The sequence below is a fragment of the Syngnathus floridae genome, chromosome 14 (genome assembly GCF_059516105.1).
Source record: "Syngnathus floridae isolate MCC-2025c chromosome 14, RoL_Sflo_1.0, whole genome shotgun sequence".
Taxonomy (NCBI): domain Eukaryota; kingdom Metazoa; phylum Chordata; class Actinopteri; order Syngnathiformes; family Syngnathidae; genus Syngnathus; species Syngnathus floridae.
Window position 1 is genome coordinate 8,476,605 of NC_142426.1, and position 23,507 is coordinate 8,500,111.

General features: G+C 42.1%; 5 protein-coding genes across 13 annotated transcripts; 3 read left to right on the forward strand and 2 right to left on the reverse strand.

The window, feature by feature from the left end:
- Positions 1-441: 441 nt before the first annotated feature.
- Positions 442-6,967, forward strand: bcl6ab (BCL6A transcription repressor b). Its single transcript, XM_088397302.1, has 9 exons — positions 442-541; positions 2,022-2,192; positions 2,255-2,476; positions 2,858-3,607; positions 3,850-3,959; positions 4,032-4,166; positions 4,977-5,107; positions 5,439-5,576; positions 5,954-6,967. The coding sequence occupies exons 2-9, from the start codon at positions 2,038-2,040 to the stop codon at positions 6,068-6,070; spliced, it is 1,758 nt and encodes a 585-aa protein (XP_088253428.1). The 5' UTR covers positions 442-541; positions 2,022-2,037; the 3' UTR covers positions 6,071-6,967.
- A 366-nt stretch (positions 6,968-7,333) lies between these two features.
- Positions 7,334-13,959, reverse strand: cmpk1 (cytidine/uridine monophosphate kinase 1). Its single transcript, XM_088397332.1, has 6 exons — positions 13,698-13,959; positions 12,301-12,447; positions 11,772-11,924; positions 11,603-11,679; positions 11,380-11,476; positions 7,334-9,045 (listed from the first exon to the last, which is right to left on the reverse strand). The coding sequence occupies exons 1-6, from the start codon at positions 13,839-13,841 to the stop codon at positions 9,004-9,006; spliced, it is 660 nt and encodes a 219-aa protein (XP_088253458.1). The 5' UTR covers positions 13,842-13,959; the 3' UTR covers positions 7,334-9,003.
- fam78ba (family with sequence similarity 78 member Ba) lies at positions 12,813-17,279 on the forward strand. The gene is made up of 4 exons (XM_088397323.1): positions 12,813-12,929; positions 14,366-15,125; positions 15,255-15,534; positions 15,633-17,279. The coding sequence occupies exons 2-4, from the start codon at positions 14,752-14,754 to the stop codon at positions 15,873-15,875; spliced, it is 897 nt and encodes a 298-aa protein (XP_088253449.1). The 5' UTR covers positions 12,813-12,929; positions 14,366-14,751; the 3' UTR covers positions 15,876-17,279.
- A 321-nt stretch (positions 17,280-17,600) lies between these two features.
- Positions 17,601-21,304, reverse strand: slc35a3b (solute carrier family 35 member A3b). Of its 7 annotated transcripts, XM_088397317.1 has the most exons (10): positions 21,182-21,304; positions 21,045-21,111; positions 19,866-19,933; positions 19,696-19,789; positions 19,342-19,496; positions 18,973-19,095; positions 18,709-18,883; positions 18,347-18,465; positions 18,129-18,262; positions 17,601-17,971 (listed from the first exon to the last, which is right to left on the reverse strand). In XM_088397317.1, the coding sequence occupies exons 1-10, from the start codon at positions 21,227-21,229 to the stop codon at positions 17,878-17,880; spliced, it is 1,077 nt and encodes a 358-aa protein (XP_088253443.1). In that variant the 5' UTR covers positions 21,230-21,304; the 3' UTR covers positions 17,601-17,877. The 7 variants fall into 7 exon arrangements, with proteins under 7 accessions (XP_088253443.1, XP_088253442.1, XP_088253446.1 ...); XM_088397316.1 differs by having other exon boundaries at positions 19,696-19,933; positions 21,182-21,279; XM_088397320.1 differs by lacking the exon at positions 21,182-21,304 and adding an exon at positions 20,194-20,282 and having other exon boundaries at positions 19,696-19,933; positions 21,045-21,162.
- Positions 21,290-23,164, forward strand: LOC148387511 (uncharacterized). 3 transcript variants are annotated; one of them, XM_088397343.1, is made up of 4 exons: positions 21,290-21,509; positions 21,853-21,884; positions 22,771-22,844; positions 22,910-23,164. In XM_088397343.1, exons 2-4 carry the CDS (start codon positions 21,875-21,877, stop codon positions 23,099-23,101), a joined length of 276 nt encoding a protein of 91 aa, XP_088253469.1. In that variant the 5' UTR covers positions 21,290-21,509; positions 21,853-21,874; the 3' UTR covers positions 23,102-23,164. The 3 variants fall into 3 exon arrangements, with proteins under 3 accessions (XP_088253469.1, XP_088253467.1, XP_088253468.1); XM_088397341.1 differs by lacking the exons at positions 21,290-21,509; positions 21,853-21,884 and adding an exon at positions 22,529-22,705; XM_088397342.1 differs by lacking the exons at positions 21,290-21,509; positions 21,853-21,884 and adding an exon at positions 22,529-22,699.
- Positions 23,165-23,507: the final 343 nt, after the last annotated feature.

A 23,507-nucleotide genomic window follows, 5' to 3' on the forward strand; every position in this document is an offset into this window, starting at 1 on the left:
ACATTATAAAGTTTACCAGTTAAAATAAGTGTCAAGACTTAGGTACTTATGCAACTATTGCAGATGATTATGATCATTTATAACAACGTAAGTAACACGTGTATTACATGATGAAAAATTGTAAATTCCGTAATGAGACTTGACTTGTGCGATTGAGAACGAGTGTGCGGGCCACAAGTTCAACATGTTCTCATTTTCCTCTCAGTATTTATAACTTGGTCAGCTGACCGCTTAGTCGGAATGTTCCACTGCTCGGGAACGTCGACGAAGCACTCGAAAACACGACAGTATTGGTAGTTAATACGACACAAATAACAAATATAAGTAGATCGAGTTGTTATATACGATGTTTACGATATGCTGTGTACTCTCAATGAACAACGTGTTAGAAAGAGGGTGGTGTTTTTTTCCCGAGACTACCCCGCCGCCCAGAAAATGGTACGATCCAATGTTGAAATTCCGAGAATTGAGCAGCTCAGTTTCTTAGAACTGGATTCACAGAAGTGGAGCGGCTTGGATTTTCGAGGAAACTTTTTACAAGGTTAGTTTTTTTTTTCTTCTCCCTACTCCGCCTTCGTTTTCCCCACACAGAAGCACAACTTTGGGCTTGTCTTACTCGACTGGCTCGCTGATTCATATTTCCTATATGAGACATATTAACAGTAGCGCTATTATAGCTACAACCTTCTTATTTGTGACTGTTTAAGTGTGGATCTGGTTTGTTGACATGTGCTTGAGCCTGTTGGAGAAAGTTGGACTTATGACTCAGAATTGATGCCGAATTGGCTTGCCTTTTCTTTTATGTAAGCGCTCATGCTTGGTCAACTTTTTACGACCCTGCTGTCACTAAACGTGGCACAATCGGATCCGACCGGTCTGTCTGGTTTGAGCGTCGTTTCCACCGCCAAGTAAACAGAACAAAACACAACTGAAGACGCGTTTTCCTCCTTCTAACGCAATTTCCAAGACAAACTAATTATGGCGGAGTCTGAACTTGAACGGACCGTTGTTGTGTTCAGGGCCTGACTTGCTCGGTGCGCAACCCCCCCACCCCCCTAAAGTTACTGAACAGCCAAAGCGAGTGTCCTTGAACGCAACATTGGAAGTTGCGCTGATTTCAGATTGAGAAGACGGGGAAAAAAAGTCGAATGTTAGTTTTAGATAGAAAATCAGAAATGTGGGCTTAATATTTTTATCCAATCCATTTATATATATTTTTTCTATTCTATCAGTATTATATCTTGGAAGTTCACATTTTTGTAGCTGAGTCATTGAGCGTATATGTAATAGCGTTTATAAGGGGTGCAATAACACTATAATTGTAGTAAATGAGATCAAGGCAAGGAGGTTACAGTTCTTATTCTCTTTACAATTCTGCCGCCTCCTGGTGAGAGATTGCTTACTGTCAACTCACTAGCTTCCTTTTTGCCACAAGTTGCACTCAGAGGAAGAAATTCATCACAACATATCTAAGCAATCGACTGTGCAATGTGCAACCTAATATCTGTAAGTAATAATCAAGTGCCATGAGTTCAGATTAGATTTTTCTGACGGGAAAATATTTCAGAACTGTGTGGAGGGGTAACAAAAAAGGCCTTAAAACAAGGAAAACACAAAATGTAGTCCAAAAATATTTGACTTTAAAATGTTTTTTTAGTCGACCAATCATTCAAGAATAAAAGTAGACTCTGCATAAAACAAAAAAACAAAAAATCAAATCTAATAAGAAGGAAAAATGCATCACTATTTTCGCACTCCAAAAAAATGTGTGTGCGCCATGTGAGGTGTAGATATTCTTGCTGTCCACTTGGGGTCGCTATCCTAACTTTCCATCCAATAATACTGTAATAGTCCGTTAGTCAGGGGGTCTAATTATTTAAAATATTTGATTGATTGTTGCAGTCCCATCAGTGCTGTATTTTTGTTTAGTCTAGGCAATGCCAAACGTGAGCAACAAATATAAGTCATAGTGAATGAAAATCCTAATCAAGATGAAAAAATAATTTCATCCTTTTGCTTAGTTTTCAGCGCACGGCGATGACTGCAAATGGGTGTGTTCAATTTACGCGCCACGCAGGTGACGTTCTACTCAACTTCAACCGCCTCCGTAGCAGGAATATCCTGACCGATGTCACCATTCAAGTGGACGGACAGCATTTTTACGCTCACAAGGCTATCTTGGTGGCCTGCAGGTAATACAGAAATGCAGGAAGCAATGTGGACAATGATCCTGACTCTAGTGCTTTCCTTCTAGTGGCTTCTTTTATTCGGTCTTCATGAACCCTGAGAACACAAACCTCAGTGTTATTAGCTTGGACCCCAAAATAGATTCCAAGAGTTTCTTGAACCTCCTGGACTTCATGTACACATCTTGTCTGAATTTGACGGACAACATGCTGGTGGGCACCATGAACACAGCCTTGTACCTCAAGATGGAGCACGTGGCTGACACCTGTCACAGGTTCATCAAGTCCAGGTAACCAGAGCAGCACGCATGGTTGGTTGGACAAGGCTTTGATAACATCTTGTAACGTGTTAACGGGCAAAAAAACGGGGAATGGGTGAGGGTTTATTTTTAGCCAATAACTAAAAAGAAAAATCTATGACTAGGTACAAGTAGAACTACTGACAAGTAGTGAGTAGGTGGGGATTTGTAATTTGCTGAAAGCTAAGTTTAGCCTGGGTTGTCATGAAGAGTCTTTCTGTTGAAAGATAAGTATGGAATTATATTAAACACTCGGGGGATCATATTTTGGTTTAAAACTATTAATAGAGGCAAAATCTCTTGTGGGGTCGACAAATAGTTGTAAAACTGTTAAGCGGAATCAGCGACAAATGACCAATTATGTCTCTCCAGGCCATCTTTAAATGTACACGCCGAAGAGGTGCGGACCGAGCAACTCTCCATGCCAAGGCCCATTCACGTGACAGACCTAGATGTCAAAAACAGATACATGGCTACGTCGCCCCCTCTTCAGGAGTGCAGGGGTTACAGTGTTTTTCGAGGTATCAACACCTCGGGCTCCTATCACGTGTATGGCGATCGCCACATCTCCGCTAGCAAGCCCGAAGATTGCCAACCGAATGTCACCCCTCCCAGATCGTCCTCCTTGCCCCAGAAACCATTTTTGCAAGTTCCGAGCACCAACGTGCCTCACAAGGAGTCATCGGCCATTATTGGTTTCCACCCCACTATTGTTCGACCCGCCACCCACATGGAGGAAGACGGTGTTCAGCACCCTCTTGCTAACTGCCATAGAGCGTCTCTAGGTTTTGGCAAAGGCGTGATTTGCAGCCCCCAGAGCCCCCTCAGATCCGACTGTCAGCCCAACTCGCCCACCGAGTCGAGCAGCAGCAGAAACGCCACCCTGAGCCTCAAACAGCCCCCAGATTGCCCCAAAGAAGCCAAAGTCCGGAATTGGAAGAAGTACAAATTCATCGTGATGAATCAAACCTCTGTGAACAAGGAAACGGATGCCCCCAGAGGCAACCTTGAAAGCGGATCCCCTTCGCTTAGTCCGTGCAGGACTGGCGGAGACCAAAGGGAACCCCAAACGGAAGAAGCAACCAGTGAACACAGAGAAGAAAACACCATAACTGTTGATAGGTAAGATTACATCCTAAATTATGCAAAGTACACAAAATAAAAGGGACAAGGAATCAATTGAATGCGCGTAAAAGTGAAATACAACTGAACTGAAGCAGTTCTTTCATACAACACTAGAGGGAGCCCACATTGAACATCGAGGACTAAATATGGGGAGCAGGGAACGAGTGAATGATTTTGAAAATGAGCCCGACTACCCAGCCCATAATGTTCAATTCCCGAATGCTGTCCTTCTCTTCCAGCCACCGCAAATGCACCTCCTGCGGTTGTGATAGCCCTCAACAGGTGGAGGCCACTCATCTCTTTCCCGACTCTTACTGCAGAGAATCAAAGTTCTCGCTCTCCAGCTGTGGTAACTACAACCCCACCCACTATTTACACGAGATCCAAAACAAGACGTAGTGACCACATCTTTTACTTCCAGAGAGCTTCCCGGAAGACGATTGCCCCAAAGACCACACGGCCCAAGTCCACAGAAAGAAGCCATACAAGTGCGACTGTTGTCAGGCTGCTTTCCGCTACAAAGGCAACCTAGCTAGCCACAAAACTGTTCACACGGGTAAGTCGCAATTGCCCACTTTGTAACATTTTTTTGTTTTTTGTAATTGTCATCATAGAACAATGAACAGCAGTTAAAACAATGTAAAAGAAAAACACCCTATATAGTAAATATAAAAAGTCTACACACCCCTGCTCAAATGCCAGGTTTTTGCACCACTCAGAAATTAGACCTACTGTATATAAATATATTTTTTTCTCAACAATAATGTGATCTCAGCATTCACTACATCATTTTGTCTAGCATATTTTTCAAGATTTTGTTTTTGGCTATAATTACAAAAGGTATGTTCAGCACAGATGCCGCTCATCACTAAATCATAGCTAGAGTGAAGCATGGTGATGGCAGGATTATGCTTTGGGCCTGTTTTCTTCAGCTGGAAGAAATCATGAAGAGTACAAAATAGCAATGTGAGGCACAGAATCTTCAGGGGGGAAGCAAAACCCATCAGGAAAAGCGTTCTACAACATCTGAAATGTATTTGTGGTCAATCGAAGGCACTTTAAATGGTGGCAGGTGTTTGCTGACTGTCATTTAACATGACTTGTGCAACCACATTATTACAGTCCTTTGTTTTTACTTCCCTTCTGGAAAAGATTTTTAAAAAATTCATTTTAGTTGTACAGATTATAGGCCTCAAGGTCTTTTTTTTTTTTAGCTTTCAAAGATGTTATTCAAACAGGGGTGTGTAGACTTTTTATATCCACCGTATACAATTGAGATAACTGCTTCCAATCATCCATCACTTGGCCTGCATGTATAAAAATGATATATTTTATACATATGTGTAAACTGAAGTCGTTATCGTAGGTGCAAAGCCATACTGCTGCAACATCTGCGGAGCTCAGTTCAACCGGCCAGCTAATCTGAAGACCCACACCCGCATCCATTCTGGGGAGAAGCCATATAAATGCGAGACATGTGGTTCCAGATTTGTCCAGGTGACAGTCTAGTCCTTTCTTACATACAAGTTCTCTAACAACCAGAGATGATCAAAAACAGATTTACATTTTAGACCTTCCACACGTGATAAAACATGATCAACGTTGTACTGTTTTGTTCAACACCAAAACATTCAGCCAAACTTTGTCTAACAAGAGTTCACTCCGGATTGGTCTTTAGCGTTGAGGGTATTTAGAAACAGTGTGAAATCTGAGTCTCTTTAATAATAGTTTTTGGATAGACTAAGGGAAATCGCCTAATTATCCACGGCCTCATTAAGTGTTCAACATTAGGGCATTGTTTAACGATTCATTTTGTTGATTTTGGCAGGTTGCCCACCTTCGCGCTCACGTGCTAATTCACACAGGAGAAAAGCCATACCCTTGTGAAATCTGCGGAACTCACTTTCGCCACCTACAGACGCTCAAGAGTCATATGCGCATTCATACTGGAGAAAAGCCTTACCACGTAAGTGCTCCTGGCATTTCTGCTCTCTTTATCCACTTTGTCACAGAGTAATCCCATTTCCGTCCAGGGGTAATCCAAATGGATATTGGGAAGGAAGGATCTGAGCTGACATGGAACTTAAATTTAGTAAAGTTGCAAAATATCAGTAAGCCAATCTCCAAATGGCGAACGAAACTTGACTTAATAAACGTTTCATTATTTTTTTACATGTAGACATCCTTGCAAAATAATAACATTATATATATTCAACTGGTCTCAATTGAAATTTGCTTGTTTCTGTCAATTTATTAGCCAACTTAAAATTCCAATGTTACGTTTCCACTTTTGAATATGTACGAAATTTCGCATGGTTTAAGATCGTGTCCTTTGTTCGGCAGTGTGAAAAGTGTGACCTCCACTTCAGACACAAGAGTCAGCTGAGACTTCATCTCCGACAGAAACACGGCGCCATCACTAACACCAAAGCGCAGTACCGCCCTACTGGGACTTGCTGATTGCGACACCCACCCACTTATTTTATTCATCGGCCAATGTATTGTAAAAAAAAATATGTACAATAATAATTTTTGCAAATCCAAAGAACCATTATTTGTCAATGTTTGACTATTTTAAGTATTTCAGAGTTTATTCTTGAACACCTCAAATAGGTGAATGTACATTTGGACTGTGAATTTGAACACAATGGGTTTTTTTTCCCCCATTAACATTTTACTTTCAAAATAACTTACGGTTTGCTCCAGTATTGGTACATTTTTGGTTTGCCCACCAACGTTATCATTTTTGTTGTAAATAAGATTGCCATCTGCTGGCAGAGCATGGATATGTTGACTCTTGGTTTTCGTGCCCACAGTGAGCTGTTTGTTCCTGTAACTTTGATTTTGTGTACAGACTGATATCCATTTGTATTTTGCTTCATATGTACAGTATAATCTTTTCATAAGCCATCATTGGTATTTTGCACACATATTGCTGTTATTCAAAAAGTCTTCATAATATTCAATTTTTTTTTTCTGACTAACATGTTGAAAAGTACTCTAAAACATGTGCCCCGTTGATGTAAAAAGAAATCGATTATTTATATTCAAAATTACTTTGCCATATTGTCCCAATTTAGGTGCTACGATATTTTCTGACATTTTGGACCGTACTATGTGTGTTAATAGTGCCTTAATATTCGAACATTTTATTGGCTACTGTGCCGAGCGACCCTTAATGTAAATGCTATGTACAGTTGTGCTTTTTGTTAGTTGTTCACTGTATGCCGCTCTTAAAATGCAGACAAGCTAACACATGCTCAGGAATGTTGCTTATATTTAATCACATCTTTGTAACTCCAGAATACGTAATATATATTTATATTTATGAAATAGGAATAAATATGCATACCGCAACAGTATTCTTGTCTTTCACATGTACACTCCCATGGTAAAAGACTGATTACAGTAGCACAATAAAAAATAAAAAATAGATAAGTCCTACCCCCAGGCGCTGCTTATTGGAAATCCAAGAAACCACCACACCCAAGAAAAACAACAAGAGACACAAGGCAAAGTCAATAAGTTATGTTTTAACAAATGAAGCTAAAAACTATTATTTTGATCAAAGTGAAATCATCCCCTTTTGGATCTGACGTTTAAAAACCTATTTGAATATTTCTATTATTGCAGCAGTGTAAAATTAGCGTCAAACAAATTTTGGACACGTTCCCTTAAGATGCACAGATGCAAATCAATCCAAGAAATGAAAACAAGGAAAAGTCATGTTTTCACAACTGTTTTATCTTCTGCAGATACAGACAAACTTGTATGATCACAGGAAGTGCGAGCATGATGAAGCGCATTGAGTAGTTCTGATCATTGCAAATACTCCTCGGAGTGGCACTTCACAAAACTTCAAAGTACAGTAGTCAACATGAAAAGCCCTACTTTGGTCAGGCCTGTCCGGCCGTGGTCTTGGCAGCATGGTCGTGATCATCTAAGGCAGGATAATGACACTTTTTAATTGCAAAGGATTCCAGCTATCTGACTTCTTGTTTGAGACATTTTGTGATGATTTGGTCTGAAAAGCATGGCAGCGTTTATGAAGCAAAGCACTGCTCGTTGGTATTAGTACATTTTATCCCTATAGGCAGTTCTCCAAACTATGGAAGACAATGCAGATGGGCCAGTGTCACTCCATGTGAGCTTTTCATTATTAAATCCTACCCTACACATTGTACACAATGGAAAACAATCAAATAAACCAGTGCGGATTTTTAAGACAAAGACCAGTTTCGGTTTATTTCAAGGAAAGGGCGATATGTAACATCAAAGTTTCATGGACTGGCCTGACTCAGTTCAAGAACTGTTTTACAGCAGGTTCCTATAACATTACATTTCAATACAATATATACATAATTGTTAATGGGTGCAAGTTTGGTTTGTTATTAGAAAATGTGTGTATAGCCGTTTAAATTGCGTAATAGAGGTGGCTGATCTGATTTGAAGGGGTATCTTATTCTAGATCCAAATAGATGCACGGATAAAAGAGTTTAGACCAAAATTGTTTTTGTATGCTGGGGTTCGGATGAGGTCCTGGGATGAGTGAATTAAATATAGGTGGGAGAGAATTTGTGTGTAGTTAATAGAAGAGTTTTATTGCCATGAGAATTGTGTAATTCTGAAAGGCATTGGAGCGTGCAAGTGACGGGTTCAGATTGATAGTCTGCCATATATTATTTATGCATATATATATTGTATAGTCTGGCTATGGGATCCAGATTTTCTTTTGTGGTGAGAGACCAAATGGGAAGACAGTATGATATGTTAGACAGTATGATAGAATGTACTAGATAAATATTTGAGACATTATGGGTGAGATATGGCCTGATTTTGTTATAGACATATTTTCTGTTCAAGATGATTAGTGAGAGTGATGACATGTTTTTTTTTGTAGGTGAGTTGGGAGTCGAAGTGCACTCCGAGATATTTATAAGATATTTATAAATCTGCGGGTTGATTGGTGAAGATGAGATCGAGAATAGAGCTGCGAGTGTGACATATTCTAGTTGGTTCTTTTATCGGTTGGTGGAGGAGCGGGGGGGATCTTGGTTAGTCCGAGGGGAGGTGAAGTGTTGTTGTGAGGGATTTAGATTTTGTAAGCATTATATTCAGTATTTTTTCCCCTTTTTTATGCTCTATGTTCTTTGTTTTTTAATCCCTCTTGTGTAAAGTACATTGAGTTGCCTTGTGTATGAAATGCGCTATATAAATAAAATCTGCCTTGCCTTGCCTGAGGGAGAGAATGGATACCCGAAGGTAACTGAAGGTATCAAGTCATGAATGGACATATATAAATATTACGATTCTTATGAAGAATTGGCAGGTACTAGAAAGAAAAACTAATAAGGGTAAAAATGAGTGCTGCTTGTCAGCTGAGGAGAAAGAAGTCAACCCTCTTTGTCTAAGATGAGTTTCACGTCAGCAAAGACCTGGAAGAGAAACAGGCGAGGAGTGTTCAATGGTACACGGAAGACGACTTCGAAGCTTTTTAAGCTACTATGAGCCATTCCTTGGTGCATTTTTGCGAGCGAAAATTTAAGATACAAAATGTGGCAATGCTAGAATACTTTTCCCTGAATTTTTTGCCTTGTATTACTGCTGGAAATACATGGTTGCACGTTTTGAAATGAGAGCACGAGGCGACACAATTCTGCATCACAACTATGCACACGTCACCAAAACAAACCTGGACTTGTCCAAATGAAAGGTACAGTAACCACTTAATCTTGTCTTTTTTTTTTTTTTTTTTTTGCCTCAAGCAAAACAATGTGAAAAGTGAAAAAGATGAGAAAGATCTGCAAGCCGAATAAAAATGGGAGGAAAGCTGACAAAAAGAAAGCATCACGCTTATATTGGACATGGCTACGGCATGCGAACACAAAGGAAGCAAGGTAAGTTTTTCCAGAGACTAACAGATGAAAAGATGCACCAAAAACTTGCCAAAATGCAAATGCCAAATTGTGAATATCCATCTATCCATCTTCTTCCGCTTATCCAGGGTCGGGTGGCGGGGGCAGCAGCTTTAGGAGGGACTCCCAGACTTCCCTCTCCCCAGCCACTTCATCCAGCTCATCCCGGGGGATCCCAAGACGTTCCCAGGCCAGCTGAGAGACATAGTCTCTCCAGCGCATCCTGGGTCGTCTTGGTCTTCTACCGGTGGGACATGCCTGGAGCACCTCCCCAGGGAGGCGTCCAGGAGGCATCCTGATGAGATGCCCGAGCCACCTCATCTGGTACCTCTCAACGTGGAGGAGCAGCGGCTCTACTCCGAGTCTCTCCCGGATGACCGAGCTTCTCACCTTATCTCTAAGGGAGAGCCTGGACACCCTGCGGAGGAAACTCATTTCGGCCGCTTGGATCCTGGATCTTGTTCTTTCGGTCACGACCCATAGCTCGTGACCATAGGTGAGGGTAGGAGCATAGATCGACCGGTAAATCGAGAGCTTTGCCTTTTGGCTCAGCTCTCTCGTCACCACGAATAGAGTCTCTGTCGATCTCGCGCTCCAATTTGCCCTCACTCGTGAACAAGACCCCAAGATACTTGAACTCCTCCACTTGGGGCAGGATCTCATCCCCGATCCGGAGAGGGCATTCCACCCTTTTCCAACCGAGGACCATGGACTCGGATTTAGAGGTGCTGACCCTCACCCCGACCGCTTCACACCCGGCTGCGAACCGCTCCAGTGAAAGCTGGAGATCACGGCTTGAAGAAGCCAACAGCACCACGTCGTCTGCAAAAAGCAGAGATGCGATGCTGAGGTCCTCAAACCGGATAAGTAGGCCCACACCTGCTCGACGCCTCACACCGTGGGCAACTCCAGAGTGCAAGAGAGTCCAGCCCCTCTCGAGAGGGCTTGTACCAGAGCCCAAACTATGTGTGGAGGAAAGTCCGACTATGTCTAGTCTGAACTTTTCTGCCTCACGCACCATCTTGGGGTCCTTTCCAACCAGAGAGGTGACATTCCATGTCCCAAGAGCCTGCTTCTGCAGCTGTTGTGAATATCCACAATATGTTGTGAATTGGGAATATGCAAGAAACAATTGACTACAATAAAAATACATGTCACTACATAAGTATTTTGGTTTTCAATGTAAGGTTGACATTTTTTGGGAACAAAAGATGAACACTCGAGTGAATATCAAGATAGTAGGTTCTGCAGATGCTATTTAAGTTGTCTGCTGCCACCTAGTGGCAGCATAATTGCAGCTTGCTTGTATCAAATTTGAGCTCTCACCAAAATGCATCAACAAAATAAAATACAAAACATTCAGAAACTACATCAAGATACACTTCTTTTTCTCCATTAAGTGTTTTTGGGGGGCTATGAATGATGGACTAAAAAAAACATTGAATTACCGATCAAACGTTTTCTGCTAAATTATAGACCATCTTTTTTTGTTTGTTTTAAGGCTGTTATTATATTATTATAATATTTAAAGTCAACATCAGTTTTAAGATTCGGCGTTCGACTCTTGGCTCCGGCCTTCTAGCCGAGTCCCTGTGTGGATTTTCTCCAGTTACTGTTGGAATGTAGGGGGACGCCAGATTACCTGAAGAAAACTCTCGCAAGCAACTCCAGAAAGGTCCGAACTGCGAGGAAACCTTGGCACCACTGTGCCACTTCCGCTTGGCTATTTGAACTTTACTTATCGCATGAAAGTCTTTTCTCACTGTGATTTTTGGAATGGAGAATTTCTTGTTTTGGCTTCAACTTGGAGTTGAGCTACTGACGTGTTTACGTACAGTTCACAAGTTCACTCACCTCATCCACAGAGTGAGAGGCATCCACACAGTGTACTTTGCCTTGCTTCTCGTACAGCTCGATGATCGGTCGCGTCGACTGTAGATAAGTTTGGATTCTATCCGGGGAAAAAACATAGTTGGGGTCAGATGACACAAGGGGTGCAAATATAAAAGCCAAAATGAGTCATGTGGGTGTTGAGAAAAATAGGTCATGGAAAAAGAGAATTAGCACAAAAACGCACCGTTTCTCCAAGCTTTCTCTGTTGTCATCTGTACGTCCGCTACTTTTTCCTCGTTCTAAACATCTCTTGATGCAAACCTGTGCACAGACAACACAAGAGGTCAGTCAGTCAATGTCATCAAAATCAAAAAGTTCATCTAAACTGCAGCTGCAGCACTTCCATGGCGTACCTCATTGCTGCAGTCAAAGAAAAGCACAAACTTGACATCTGCTTTTCCATCCATGACTCTGTTCCAACCCTGAAGGTTGTCCTCATTGCGGGGGAAGCCATCTATGAGGAAGCGAAACTTTTGTCCATCTTTTTTCATGGTCTCTTCCATTGCCTTCAGGGTGGTGGGAAAAAAAACATTTGCTTAAGTGTTTGTTGATGAGGAAAAAATAAACAAAAAACCAAAACGTTGTTTTGTTCTTTGATATATGAAAAATCCATTTGGCTTGTCACTTATAAAAGCCATGACAAAAAAGGGAAAAGCACTGGCTAGCAGGCTTCTGGCAGAGACACTGCTGCCCCCTTGTGGAATCAAAGGCTCCATGCACAAAAGTAAAGCCTAATAGTCATGTATTAGTCAGACTAATGTCATCAAAGTTCAATGTGTCGGTGTTAAACCTCAGCATTCTGTTACGCCAAATTAACTATGAGGTATTAGTAGATGATTCTAGACCAGCTGTGTGTGCGTGTGTTGTTTCACCATTTCTCACCATTCTAATTAAGTTGATAGTGATCTCCACAGGGACAATTTTGCCATCCTTGATAAAGCTGGCAATAAGCGCTCCAAATTCCGATCCTTCTCTGGCCCGTTCTGCCCTCAGCAGATCTCCAGCTGACAGATGGGTGTAGTTGTAGTTCTGCAATACAACGCAACACAGAAGCTTTCAATACACACGTTGCATATACTTGTACCTATAAATTATAGACGGTTATGCTAGCCACTGTACTGCCACATTTTTCTCAGGATGGAATTTGAAGAAAAAAAAAATTGAAGCTGCTTAATCCCTTGCACACTCTGAACATGGAGTTACATCCAAGAAAGTGCTCTTTGGACTGAATGAATAGAGTCTCTGTGTACAGCTGTCATACAAGCCTGCAAAGCATACATGAACACCAACTACCAACAATACACACCCACTCACACACGGACATGCAACCACACAAAAGTAGCAATGAGAGCTGCAAGGACAGAAATGGAGTTTGTGTGTGTTACATTGAAAGTGTGTATGAGGCATCATGGTGGATGAGTGGTTTGCAAAATCACCTTCTTGTGAAGGTTTTTACCAGCTTCATCCACTCGCAAAACATGCATGTTACAACAACACTGAAGACTGTAAAGGTGAGTTTGTCAATGCCAGCAGGGGTCCACTCTATTTATTGTATCTGATGCTGTACTGTCTAGTTTGTATTCGTACATATTAATTTAAAATTGAATTAAGTATCATACTTTATATAAAAGAGATGGTTTTGGTTTGGCGATGGTTAGATGGAAATGTTCATACCAGGAAATGTTCGTGTTTTTTCTGACACTCCATATACAACATGGCATTTTTGATTGGCTGTTATGATTAGACCTGTGACATCATGACATTGTTTAATCTATGACTCAATCACAGCAAAACCTGTGGGGCAAGATCCACAATGAGGCTAAGCGTTCTAAAAATGTAAGAATGGAATTGCCTAGTGGTGGCACAAGTTCAAAAAACTAATAGTGACATATTAGTAACAGCAGCTTCATGGGCAAGTTATCCCTACGGTTACTCCTATGGTTACAAATATGGTAGCTTGATTTATTTTGACCATATATGGAAACTAATTCAACAATTGTGATTTTAGCAAGTTGGAATTGAGCATTAAGTCTCGGATTTTCAATCATAATCGGTTATTTTCTGTGTAAAACAAAAGTATGTCACGTAAACTACTCAATTGTGTGAGTACTTTTGTCACTTCGGATAGCTAGCTAGCTAGCACAGGTTAATTAGAGGACGACCGGAAGTTGGAGAAGTAGGGATAACGAGCATTGTTACTCGTCGTGATGTATTACCGTCCACCATAAAACGTGATATAAAAGGTGTTGAATCACTCTTGGCATCACTTGAAGCCTTACCTCAACGATTTTGGCGCATTGGGTCCCTTTGCCGGCGCCAGGCCCGCCCAGCACGAACACAACCTGCGGCTTCTTCATCGTACCAACCCGGTACAACAAACTCGGTACCCTCTGCGCGACGATATTCACCAAACGGCCGATCATAAACCAGCCACCCTGGCTTCTAAAGTGTCAAGCAGCAAGTCTAGGAGAAGGGAGAACGATCGGATACTCGGCTCGCCTTTGAATGCGTGTCAGTGCGAATGAAAGGAGACTACTTCCGCATATAGGCTCAACGTCCAATGAGGGCTTCGAATGTTGGTGACGTAGCACGCATATTTTAGTTTTTTTCCCCCCCCCCGCCCCAAGGAAGAGGTCGGGTGACGCCACTCCCCTGGCTTTCCAGCATCAGCACCTCCAAAACCAAAAACCGAGCGAGGCGATCCGCACCGAGAAGAACAAGGATGCTCTCCCGTATCAGCATCGAGGGACGGCGGTTGTTTTTTCCACGTTTATCTCGCCTCCGTTCATGATGCACCATTCATGCATTTGTAAGAATGGAAGCCCAGCACAGACAGCCGCGCTTTAAAATAGCGGCAGCTTCTCCTTCATAAGCCGCCTCATCGGCCTTCATTTGACGGATCTTTCTTCTCATTTAGTGATGCAGAGCAAGGTTTTTATCTTTTCAGGGCATCGCGTGAATGTAGGCAAACAAAAGGAATCCAAGCCCCCCACCCTGTTTCCGTTTGACGCACCTGTCAGCCCGGTCGCCGCTTGACATGACATCAGCGCGAAGCCGGGAGCCGAGCAGCAGCAGCAGCAGGATCGAGGAGTCTCCAAAGAAAGGAGTCTCCGGACGCGCGGCGGAGAATCTGTATCAGCATCATCAGCAGCCTCGGGGAGGCCAGATTGCAGTTTGTGGGGACGAGCGCCAAGGGCAGTGCGGCAGTCAGGAGGCACACCAGGGGGAGGAGGCTGCAGAGATCTGTGATACTTCCTCCCCTGTCCCTGCTGCACTCTCACCTCCACATCACCCCCAAGATTTGCCCACGCCGGCTGCTTTTACGTTTGATGAATGGTGACTGGTTCTACAGACAAGGGTGGAACCTGGATGGGACTGATGTGCATGCTGGTCAGGTCTCATTTGCTCCCTTGTTTATTGCTCACTCTGCTGGTCACCTGCACTATGGGATGTATTCAAAGCATCGCGTGCAAGCCCCGCATCAGACGGGAGAACATTGTGGTGTATGAGGTGTCAGCCTCCATTGACCAGTGTCCCACCATCATCGAGGAGAACTCGCCCATCGTACTTCGCTACAAGACGCCGTACTTCAGGGCCTCAGCTGGAGTTGTGATGCCACCGGTGCCCCGGAATGAAACTTGGGTGGTGGGCTGGATCCAAGCTTGCACCCAGATGGAGTTCTACAACACGTATGGGGATATCGGCATGTATGTATAGTCAGCCACACACATATTGAAATAAATGGGCATTTATGTGAATTATCATGACTAATTATGGGTAGGATTAATGAATATTTCATTTCAATTTGTGTCGTCCTCTCCTTTTCCTGACATAAGGTCCAGCTGGGAACTACCAGAGCTCCGGGAGGGTCGGGTAAAGGCTATCAGCGACTCCGACGGAGTCAGCTACCCGTGGTACGGCAACACCACCGAGACGGTCACCCTCACCGGCCCCACTTCCAAACCGTCCCGCCTGACGGTCAGCATGAACGACAACTTCTACCCGAGCGTGACCTGGGCCGTTCCCATCAGCAACAGCAACACGCCCATGCTAACCCACATCACCAGGGACCAGAGTTTCATCACCTGGCTGGTGGCCATGAACTCCATCACAAAGGTGCGAAAGGAAAATGGCTCGTTTTCAACTTCCATCTTATACAAATGCTTCAACAAAGCAATATTCTCCTGCGTTGTTCCCTTCCTCTACTCTTACAGGAACGGATTGTACTGCAGACGGTGCGGTGGCGCATGCGGGTAGACATTGCTGTTGACCCCGACATGCCCCTGGGTTCCCGGGCCTCCCTGGTAGGTCGGCCTTACCAGGAGCAGCCGCACATCCTCAACTATCAGGAGCCCATCCCTCCCAATGCCCTGGGGAGGCCGAACGCCAATGATGCCCAAGTGCTAATGTGGAGGCCACGGCGAGGAGCGCCGCTCATCGTCATACCGCCAAAATAAGAGATTCCCGAACAAAAGTTATTCTTTCTTTTTGCCAAAACAGAAGATGAGGGTGACGAAGCCTTTGATGCGTCAGGGTGCGAACGGACATCGACAGCGATCTGGTGTTGCGTTAAGTGTTGTTTGGCCCAGAGCTGCAATTAGAAAGCTTTTCCAGCATTTTTACAAGTGAACTCTTTTTAGAAGCACCGCCAGAGGTATTTGACCCCCAACGAGAACTGCATCCTGCATCCTTATGTAGATCTTATTGCATGCGACGAGAGTGAGCAAAACGGTGACATTGAAAAGATTTAAAACTCGTGTTTGTTTTGTATTCCTTAAAGCGTTTGTGATCGAGACGTCACGTCAGCTAAAAAGAAAAAAAAAAAAAAACGCAGGCTGATGATACCTCCTTAGTGCCATTGAAGGCCTTCATCAGCACACTCATTACCAGAGTTGAAGAATGTATTCAGATTATTTAAGACACTTAAGTATTATATTAACGATTTTAGTTAAGATTATTATTGGAACGAGTCGGTATGAAAATTACAAAGACATCTGCTGGATTTTATAGCACAATGAATTCATCGAAAAAACATTTCATTTGAAACTAGAACGATCTGTTACCATATTGAGGATATTATTCATGATGCTTCTACCAGGCGCAATGGGAATTGCACAGAACAGTGTCAGATGACAAATTTAAAACATAATTGCACCTCATATCGCATTTAAAATGAGATTAAATTACTGAAATAGTCGAGTGAATGTGGGTCTAATCAGGCCATCTCATCTGATACATGCATTGTATATATATTTCCAGACAATCAGGGAATCTGACTATCCTCCAGTTACTTCAACGTGGAATTACTGTAAACCAGAATATATTTTCACAATGCTAAAATTATTCTTAACGTGTGCTACAGTAGCTGTGCGGATGATTGCCAACGAGAGCCTTTCCGTGACACGGTTCCGGTCTGGTTCGTGCTATGCTCCGTCCACGGCTCTGCCACTCCACAAACAAGTCACATGGCTTATCCTCCATCTGTGCTTCTCTCCAGGTTCATGTCCCATCCTCCCATCTGACTCCTCAGCACACACACACGCACACACTACCTCCATTCCAAACTGCTCATTTGCTCTGAAGGCCACAACTATGCAAAGGTTGTCTGAGTGTATACAAAAAAAAAAAAAAAGAAAATCTGAAAAATATCAGTTTCACTTCTGTTATCAGTTATTTGTAAGGTTGTTTGTTGAATAAAATGGCCATTGCAATCATGTAAATAGTGAAAAGATGCTCTGGCAGGTTTTATTGGTTGAGCGTGGATCTTGTGTTGCTGCACCGCGACTCACTCGGCAACATTTGTCTGTTGCTATAGAGACTGGATTGGGGTTTCTCGGGGTGTACTGGATCTACAGAACAATTTTCAAAAAATGTTAAATGTTTAACGGCATCTTATTCAGCCTACACTACATGAATCGTTTGAGCTGTTCTGTCGATGGCATCCAGTAATTTTTTACAGCGTAGGCACCGCTAGCTAGGCTAACTGCACGATGCTAGGGGTAGAAATGTAGTTTGCAAAAGCACTGAAAAGGATTCATCCAAACAGCTTTCTGTTTTTATGAAGGAGGAACAAATATTTGAATTCACTTTTCATAATCTTTAAATCCTTTATCGTCATTTTTTTCTCTGAGGTTGACACTCGCCACTATAAACACCAGCTTTTAAAAAAAAACACGTCGTACTTCTTTGTAGACAATAACTGATCCTTTAATAAATTAAGATATCCAGTCAAGTCCTGCCAGCAATGAGCGACTACAATCCTTTTTTTTTTTGAAACAGTAATGTCCTTTGTTTACGCAACATTGCGTATGACAACAGTTTTCTCATGAAAGCTGCAGCGATGCAGCGGCATACCTGTCCAGTCATTTGCAGATTGACAGTAACAGTCCACCATCTTACTCCAACACTTGACAGAGTCCTGCTCCGTTTGTGTTTTGCTGGCGGGAGGTCTTCTCTCCGTTATACTTTTACAGCGCTGCCACTGGCAGGTCTGCGCTCGTAGCTGTACAAAAATGTAGCTGCAATAACCAGTGTTGCCCCTGAGAAAAACACACTGACAGTGCCAGGAGATAGCAGAGGGAATAAAAAGGTGAGAGATGTGTTCAAAGCACATGGATACAGATGGAACCAGAAACAGATTCAACAACAACAGTCATTTGCATTTTCATTCAAATCACTAAAAGCAGTGTGAATAGCATGCATGTATTTACCCAGAAGGGTTGAGGTCTTCCAACAGGAAATATGAGATCAGCGTGGACACGATGATGGACAAAGAGGTAGCAAACCCTTTCAGGATGTTGTCGGCATATTTAATGACCACCGCTATGACTAAGCCTCCTAAAGCCTGCGGGCATACAAAACAACAAAGCAACACAGCCAAACATCTAAACTTCTAGATAAATTCCAACAAAGAAGAAATCTCATATACCTGTAAGACGACGACCGTGCAAGTGATCTTGTTATAGCCTTGAAACATTCCAGATTGTGTCACTCGCCCGCCGTCATACACAATCATTCCTAATGTACCAAAGAGAAACCCGAACAAACCTGCAGGAAAAAAAAAAAAATCAACGTGGATTTTTCTCATTTCTGTCACAGTATAAAAAAACAAAGGAAAACTTCCAGAATCTTCTTGACAGCCTACAAAGGCATCAGCAGAACCTTGCATGCATCAATCTACAGTAATATCTGTGCAGTGAAGAACTCTCACTTCCTGAAGCAATAACCAACAATTCACATCCTCGAATGAGAAAGTAGGTCAAGGGCTCCTCATGAGAAAAGTGCGCTCACCCAGCTGGATGTTACGAACCCACAAACTCTGTTTGGTCTCCTTGAGAATTTTCTCAAAGTAAACCCCAGCAAAGCCGCTGGAAATGCATGCCATCAGCACAGCCATCAGACCCACAAACTGGGTGCTGGCCGAGAGGACTTTCTGTTCTGAATCTTCTCCAGACCCTGTGGGCCACTGCCGAGGTTTTAGCAAAAACAAAATGCGATTCATTAGTAACTCTATATATATCATTTGTGTATTTATTCATTTATTTTAGTAACTACCTGTACTAACGTGACTCCGGCCATAAGGACGAGAAGGGACAGCCATTGATAGAAACCCAACCTCCTGCCCAACATGGAGACGGAGAACAGCGCTGTGGTCAAAATCTTCAACTGGTACGTCACCTAAATAAAACGAAAAACACACTCTTTATCTTGGATTGTCAACTTACACAGTGGACATTTTTGCAAATAAGATTTTCTTGCTTGTTTAATCTCTTTCTTGATGCCTGGAAGGACATTCCAGACATCCAATAATTTGTATACACTCGATTAAATCGATAATACGTCCCCTTTAAAACATTTCGACCCCCCTCGAGTGCAGTGAGTGCAAGGGTAGCCACACACAAACACTTTTGGCGTACGTGTAACCTGATATGTGGCTGCATCCAGGTTGGACAAGGCAACATAGAGTAGATTGTTCTGCAGTGTGTAGATTCCTGCAGGAATGGCCAGCTTCATGGTCTCCAGAGGCTTGCTCACAATCTCCTCCTTCAACAGCTGCTTCATGGCCCGCACGCTCAAATCTACCCAACACAGAGACAGCCTTGTCAGCTACCCAAGGATGCAGCCAACACACAGTTGGGTGGGCTACTGAGATGTTAGAGGAACAGAGCAAAATCACGTGCAGTGTTCCACGACGACATCGCAGTGGCCTGCCGTCGTATCTATATGATACCAAAGTATGCAGTATGAGTGCAAAAAGTGGAGGACAACTCTACTCACTGTTCTCCATGAAGACCAGAAGGGTGCAGACGATGATCTTCATCACCTCGGCGGATACTACAGCAGATGACGCGAGGTAGCGAGGGCCATCTTCCTTTAGAGTGCGGGAGTAGCGCATGGTGAGTACCAGTGAGGTGGTCTGCAAAACCAGAACTCCCAGAGATAGATACTTCAGTCTTCTGGAATGTATGGAGGACACCATGGTGGAGGACTCTTCCTGGGGAGTTTCTGAAGAGTCCTTTTGGAGAAGTCAGAGGAAAAAAAAAAAAGCGAATCAAGTAGCTCCAAATTAATTCATCAGCCACATTACACTCTATGGGAGGGGTGCCCAAACATGGTCCTCAAGGACCGCTTGATCAGGATCGTTATCAGGCTCCTTCAGGGCTTGCTGGTGTCATCTGTCCGGACGAAAAATAAAAATTCCTTCCACCACTTGCATGTCCCTTTACCAATTATGTCGATTAAGAATCCGCACACACGACAACAGGCTATGCTTACCTCTGAGCCTGTAGTGACAGTTTTTCAAGGGTGTGAAACAGGTCAAACTTGACTCGCAGTGGCAAGAACAAGAAGATTTTCCAGTTTAGCTTGTAAAGTATACACGTATTAGCTTCCTAATAAATCACAGCAGGAAGGAGTGTGTTTTTGAAATGCTTGGAGATATAAAGCCTGGTATTTAGACAGACTAACGATCAAACATTTCCTGTTAATGCTAAAACAACAGGAACAGTAATGTTGTGGATTTGCTACTATGCCGTGACATGAAAAAATCTAGTATTTCAAATCTTCTATGCCCCTTTGAAATAAATGGAAATACAATCATCTGTTCCCCAAAACAGCTCAATTCTTTGCCGTGTGTTTAATTATTAATAAGAAAAATAACACGACTCACATAATCCAATAGACTGTGAGTGAGTGAGTAACAGTACTTTCATTCATTAAATGCTTTAGTGTAAAAAAAAAATCAAAAGTAAGGCTGTGCAAACTGACATGATGTTTTAATTTACCTTACAGGGAGTTGACCCAAACAAATATTGAACTTTGCAACGTCACCAGGATGTAAATCCGCTAGCAATGATTCAAGTAGATCCATTATGAGTAGGTTGCAAGCAGACAGATAGAAAATAACTTTGCGACTATAATTAAAAAAGCAGGTTTGGTGACAGCCATACTTTTTATTTTCTTCAACTGATTGTTTTCTATTTTATTCAGGTTTTTCACGCATACAAATGTTTACTATAATTATGACCGGACATAGTTTAGAAATTTTGTTTAAAAATATTCAATAGGATTAGAAAGACATCCATATACCAATTTAAACAGTTATAGGTCCAACTCAATGGCTTTACCTGGAGGAGGGGTGCGCGTAAAAGGGACCCGGAAGCGTTCATCCACTAGATGCTGTCCTCTTCTCCTCTACAAAATGTAGTAGTTTAAAAACGAAGTGTACCCAACATCCTGCACGGTAATCAAATGAAATACTCACACATTCCCTTTTTTGGGGCGGTGGGATGGAGCCTCCCTCCCTTGACATCCGGTATGAATGAGCCCTCCTGTCTGTCACACGATGAAGAAAGGCGCCCTCTTCTGGACATCTTAATAATTCATCAATGCTGTAGGCGCTTGGTCCTTATCGAAAGCAAACTTGACCTTTTTAAAAAACACAGTTGACATATCATTTACCACTTTTATTGCTGCTTACAGTTTATTCAGAAACTTCTGCTTGTGTGAAAGTGAATGTAGATAATCGTTGTTGTTTCCTTGAATAGAACCTACAAACTCCAAACAGCCCAGGAGAAGAGCTTCAGGCAATGGTACAGATGTTTCGAGTCATAAAAACTAAGACCTTTCTCCAAAAATTGATTAACATTTGTTTTTTATCTTGTGTCACATATTAAGCATCACATTTTTTTTATCATTGTCTTGTATTGTACTTCCAAGTATCTTGTCTTGTTGAAAGCACCTGATATATTTATTTATCACCGCTATTGAAACTCTAGAATTGAAAGTAAAGTACCTCCAGATGTTCTTTCGTAACAGTGTCCTATTTGCCGACAAGAAACATAATTGAAAATTGATTGAAATAGTCCAGTTTCATTTAATTTGTCTGTCTGGAAATTATCTTACAAATAATCTGTTCATCTGTCTGTGCTACAGGGAAGAGGAACAAAACGTTCAGATGAATAAAGGTTTGTTTTTACCTACTGTTCGTTGGATTAGAAGCTTTATTCATCTTTTCCCAGAAACCTTTGAACTTGAATTGGATGCATGTGCTTCCTTAGAGATGTCATGCTTATCAGTTTGACTTTTCCGTCTAAAGTAAAGTTGAAACCTGAAAGATTAACTGCATTTGGTCCCGAGCGGTTTAAATTTCAAACTTAATAGTTTGATGTAAGTTGAAATATTTGCAATGACGTCATTTGAACTGAAAAAAAAAAAGCACGTAAAACAAAAAGCACATGCAACCTGAACATCATCAATCAATATCAAATACGTACAGGTTTTATTTGTTAGTGTTTCCCAGCAATTTTAACACAAACAATGGAGAAAAACATGTAGACAGGGTCTGAAGCAAACAACCAAATAATGACATTATTTTTCAGTGCGGTTGCATAAAAAAACATTCAAGGAAACCACAAAACAGCAAACCAACTAATGTTCTGCATTTCTTCTCCCCAAAATCATCTCCCTCTAAATGTAATAACTATTGAGGTATGTTTGTCCTGCAAGCAACACGAAGTCCTTAAACAGGCATTATTTTCTGAACCCTGGGTGGAGCCTCCAAGTCTAGTCAAGACTTGGTCAAATTTCCTCAAAGCAGAAAAAAGCAGCAGCGAGGGCACAAGTCTAGAAAATTATTGTAGCAAGGACTTTTCATCCATACATCACACCATCATGATCAAAACAGGGCCGACTGGGAATTACCTTTGTTTTTTGCTGTTCGTCATCACACTTTGCGATGTTGTGGACGCCAAGAAACATTGGAGGCAGCAGCAGGATATTGGTGCGGGTCAGAATGGCAAGCACAGATAAATATTATATAGTATTTATTTTTGTATTTCTTCTTTTCCACAGTTTTGAGCCAAGTGAATACCAGACGACTATTTGCAAGACAAAAGATCTCATGGCCAATGGAGAGTCATAGACATGTAGGTTTTCATTCCAGCATTTTGATAGTAGTTATTTATCAAGCTTACTTGGTTTGATTTTTCAGAAATGTAAGTCAGTGGTCACGGCGTCCTTGCGGAACAGCAGCCTCCTGAGGGAAAGCTGCTCCCCCAACAAACTGTGCAGCGGCCCCTGCTCCTTCTGCCGTTGTCGCTTCTTTAACTTCATCTGCCGCTGCTGGAAGAATAAACCTCAGTGCTTGAGGGGGGAGAAAATTCCATGCATGAGCTTCAAGTAAATATCATGGAATCATCTGGCTAGTTTGATGTTACAAATTCACTCCTGTTACTTTTACTGCTGTTACTCAAATGAGGAGCTTCAATGAAATAAAATGTTTAAAAAAAAAAAAGGGCTGCTTGAAATGGGCAAAAACACAAATTTTAGTTTTTCAGAGTAGAAAAAAGACAAAGGTTATTTTGAGAGCATGATAAAAAAAAAAAAATCTAATATATTAGTAACATATCATTCTGAAACTTGAACTTAAATTTGCATGTCTTACTAGATGTAGCATTCATACTGATAGTGGACAACAGTACTAAAAAAAATTCAAGCCAACTATGGAAAATCTTGTCAGGCAGGATGCGACGTGAATAACATATGAATATTAGTCAGACTCTGAGTCAGTTCCCTTCAGAATCGAGACA

What these genes read in the sequence shown, in the direction of transcription:
- bcl6ab (XM_088397302.1), top strand. Translation starts at nt 2,038, where the DNA reads ATGACTGCAAATGGGTGTGTTCAATTTACGCGCCACGCAGGTGACGTT. An exon ending in GCTATCTTGGTGGCCTGCAG is followed by an intron (nt 2,193 to 2,254) that starts GTAATACAGAAA and finishes CTTTCCTTCTAG; the next exon opens with TGGCTTCTTTTATTCGGTCT. An exon ending in AACACCATAACTGTTGATAG is followed by an intron (nt 3,608 to 3,849) that starts GTAAGATTACAT and finishes CTTCTCTTCCAG; the next exon opens with CCACCGCAAATGCACCTCCT.
- cmpk1 (XM_088397332.1), bottom strand. Translation starts at nt 13,841, where the DNA reads ATGATCGGCCGTTTGGTGAATATCGTCGCGCAGAGGGTACCGAGTTTG. An exon ending in AATGCGCCAAAATCGTTGAG is followed by an intron (nt 12,448 to 13,697) that starts GTAAGGCTTCAA and finishes GTTGTATTGCAG; the next exon opens with AACTACAACTACACCCATCT. An exon ending in CTATCAACTTAATTAGAATG is followed by an intron (nt 11,925 to 12,300) that starts GTGAGAAATGGT and finishes ACCACCCTGAAG; the next exon opens with GCAATGGAAGAGACCATGAA.
- fam78ba (XM_088397323.1), top strand. Translation starts at nt 14,752, where the DNA reads ATGGTGACTGGTTCTACAGACAAGGGTGGAACCTGGATGGGACTGATG. An exon ending in ACGTATGGGGATATCGGCAT is followed by an intron (nt 15,126 to 15,254) that starts GTATGTATAGTC and finishes TCCTGACATAAG; the next exon opens with GTCCAGCTGGGAACTACCAG. An exon ending in CCATGAACTCCATCACAAAG is followed by an intron (nt 15,535 to 15,632) that starts GTGCGAAAGGAA and finishes CTACTCTTACAG; the next exon opens with GAACGGATTGTACTGCAGAC.
- slc35a3b (XM_088397316.1), bottom strand. Translation starts at nt 21,086, where the DNA reads ATGAACGCTTCCGGGTCCCTTTTACGCGCACCCCTCCTCCAG. An exon ending in TACGCGCACCCCTCCTCCAG is followed by an intron (nt 19,934 to 21,044) that starts GTAAAGCCATTG and finishes CTTCTCCAAAAG; the next exon opens with GACTCTTCAGAAACTCCCCA. An exon ending in GAAGACCTCAACCCTTCTGG is followed by an intron (nt 17,972 to 18,128) that starts GTAAATACATGC and finishes TGGCACTGTCAG; the next exon opens with TGTGTTTTTCTCAGGGGCAA.
- LOC148387511 (XM_088397341.1), top strand. Translation starts at nt 22,591, where the DNA reads ATGATCAAAACAGGGCCGACTGGGAATTACCTTTGTTTTTTGCTGTTC. An exon ending in GCAGCAGGATATTGGTGCGG is followed by an intron (nt 22,706 to 22,770) that starts GTCAGAATGGCA and finishes TCTTTTCCACAG; the next exon opens with TTTTGAGCCAAGTGAATACC. An exon ending in CAATGGAGAGTCATAGACAT is followed by an intron (nt 22,845 to 22,909) that starts GTAGGTTTTCAT and finishes TTGATTTTTCAG; the next exon opens with AAATGTAAGTCAGTGGTCAC.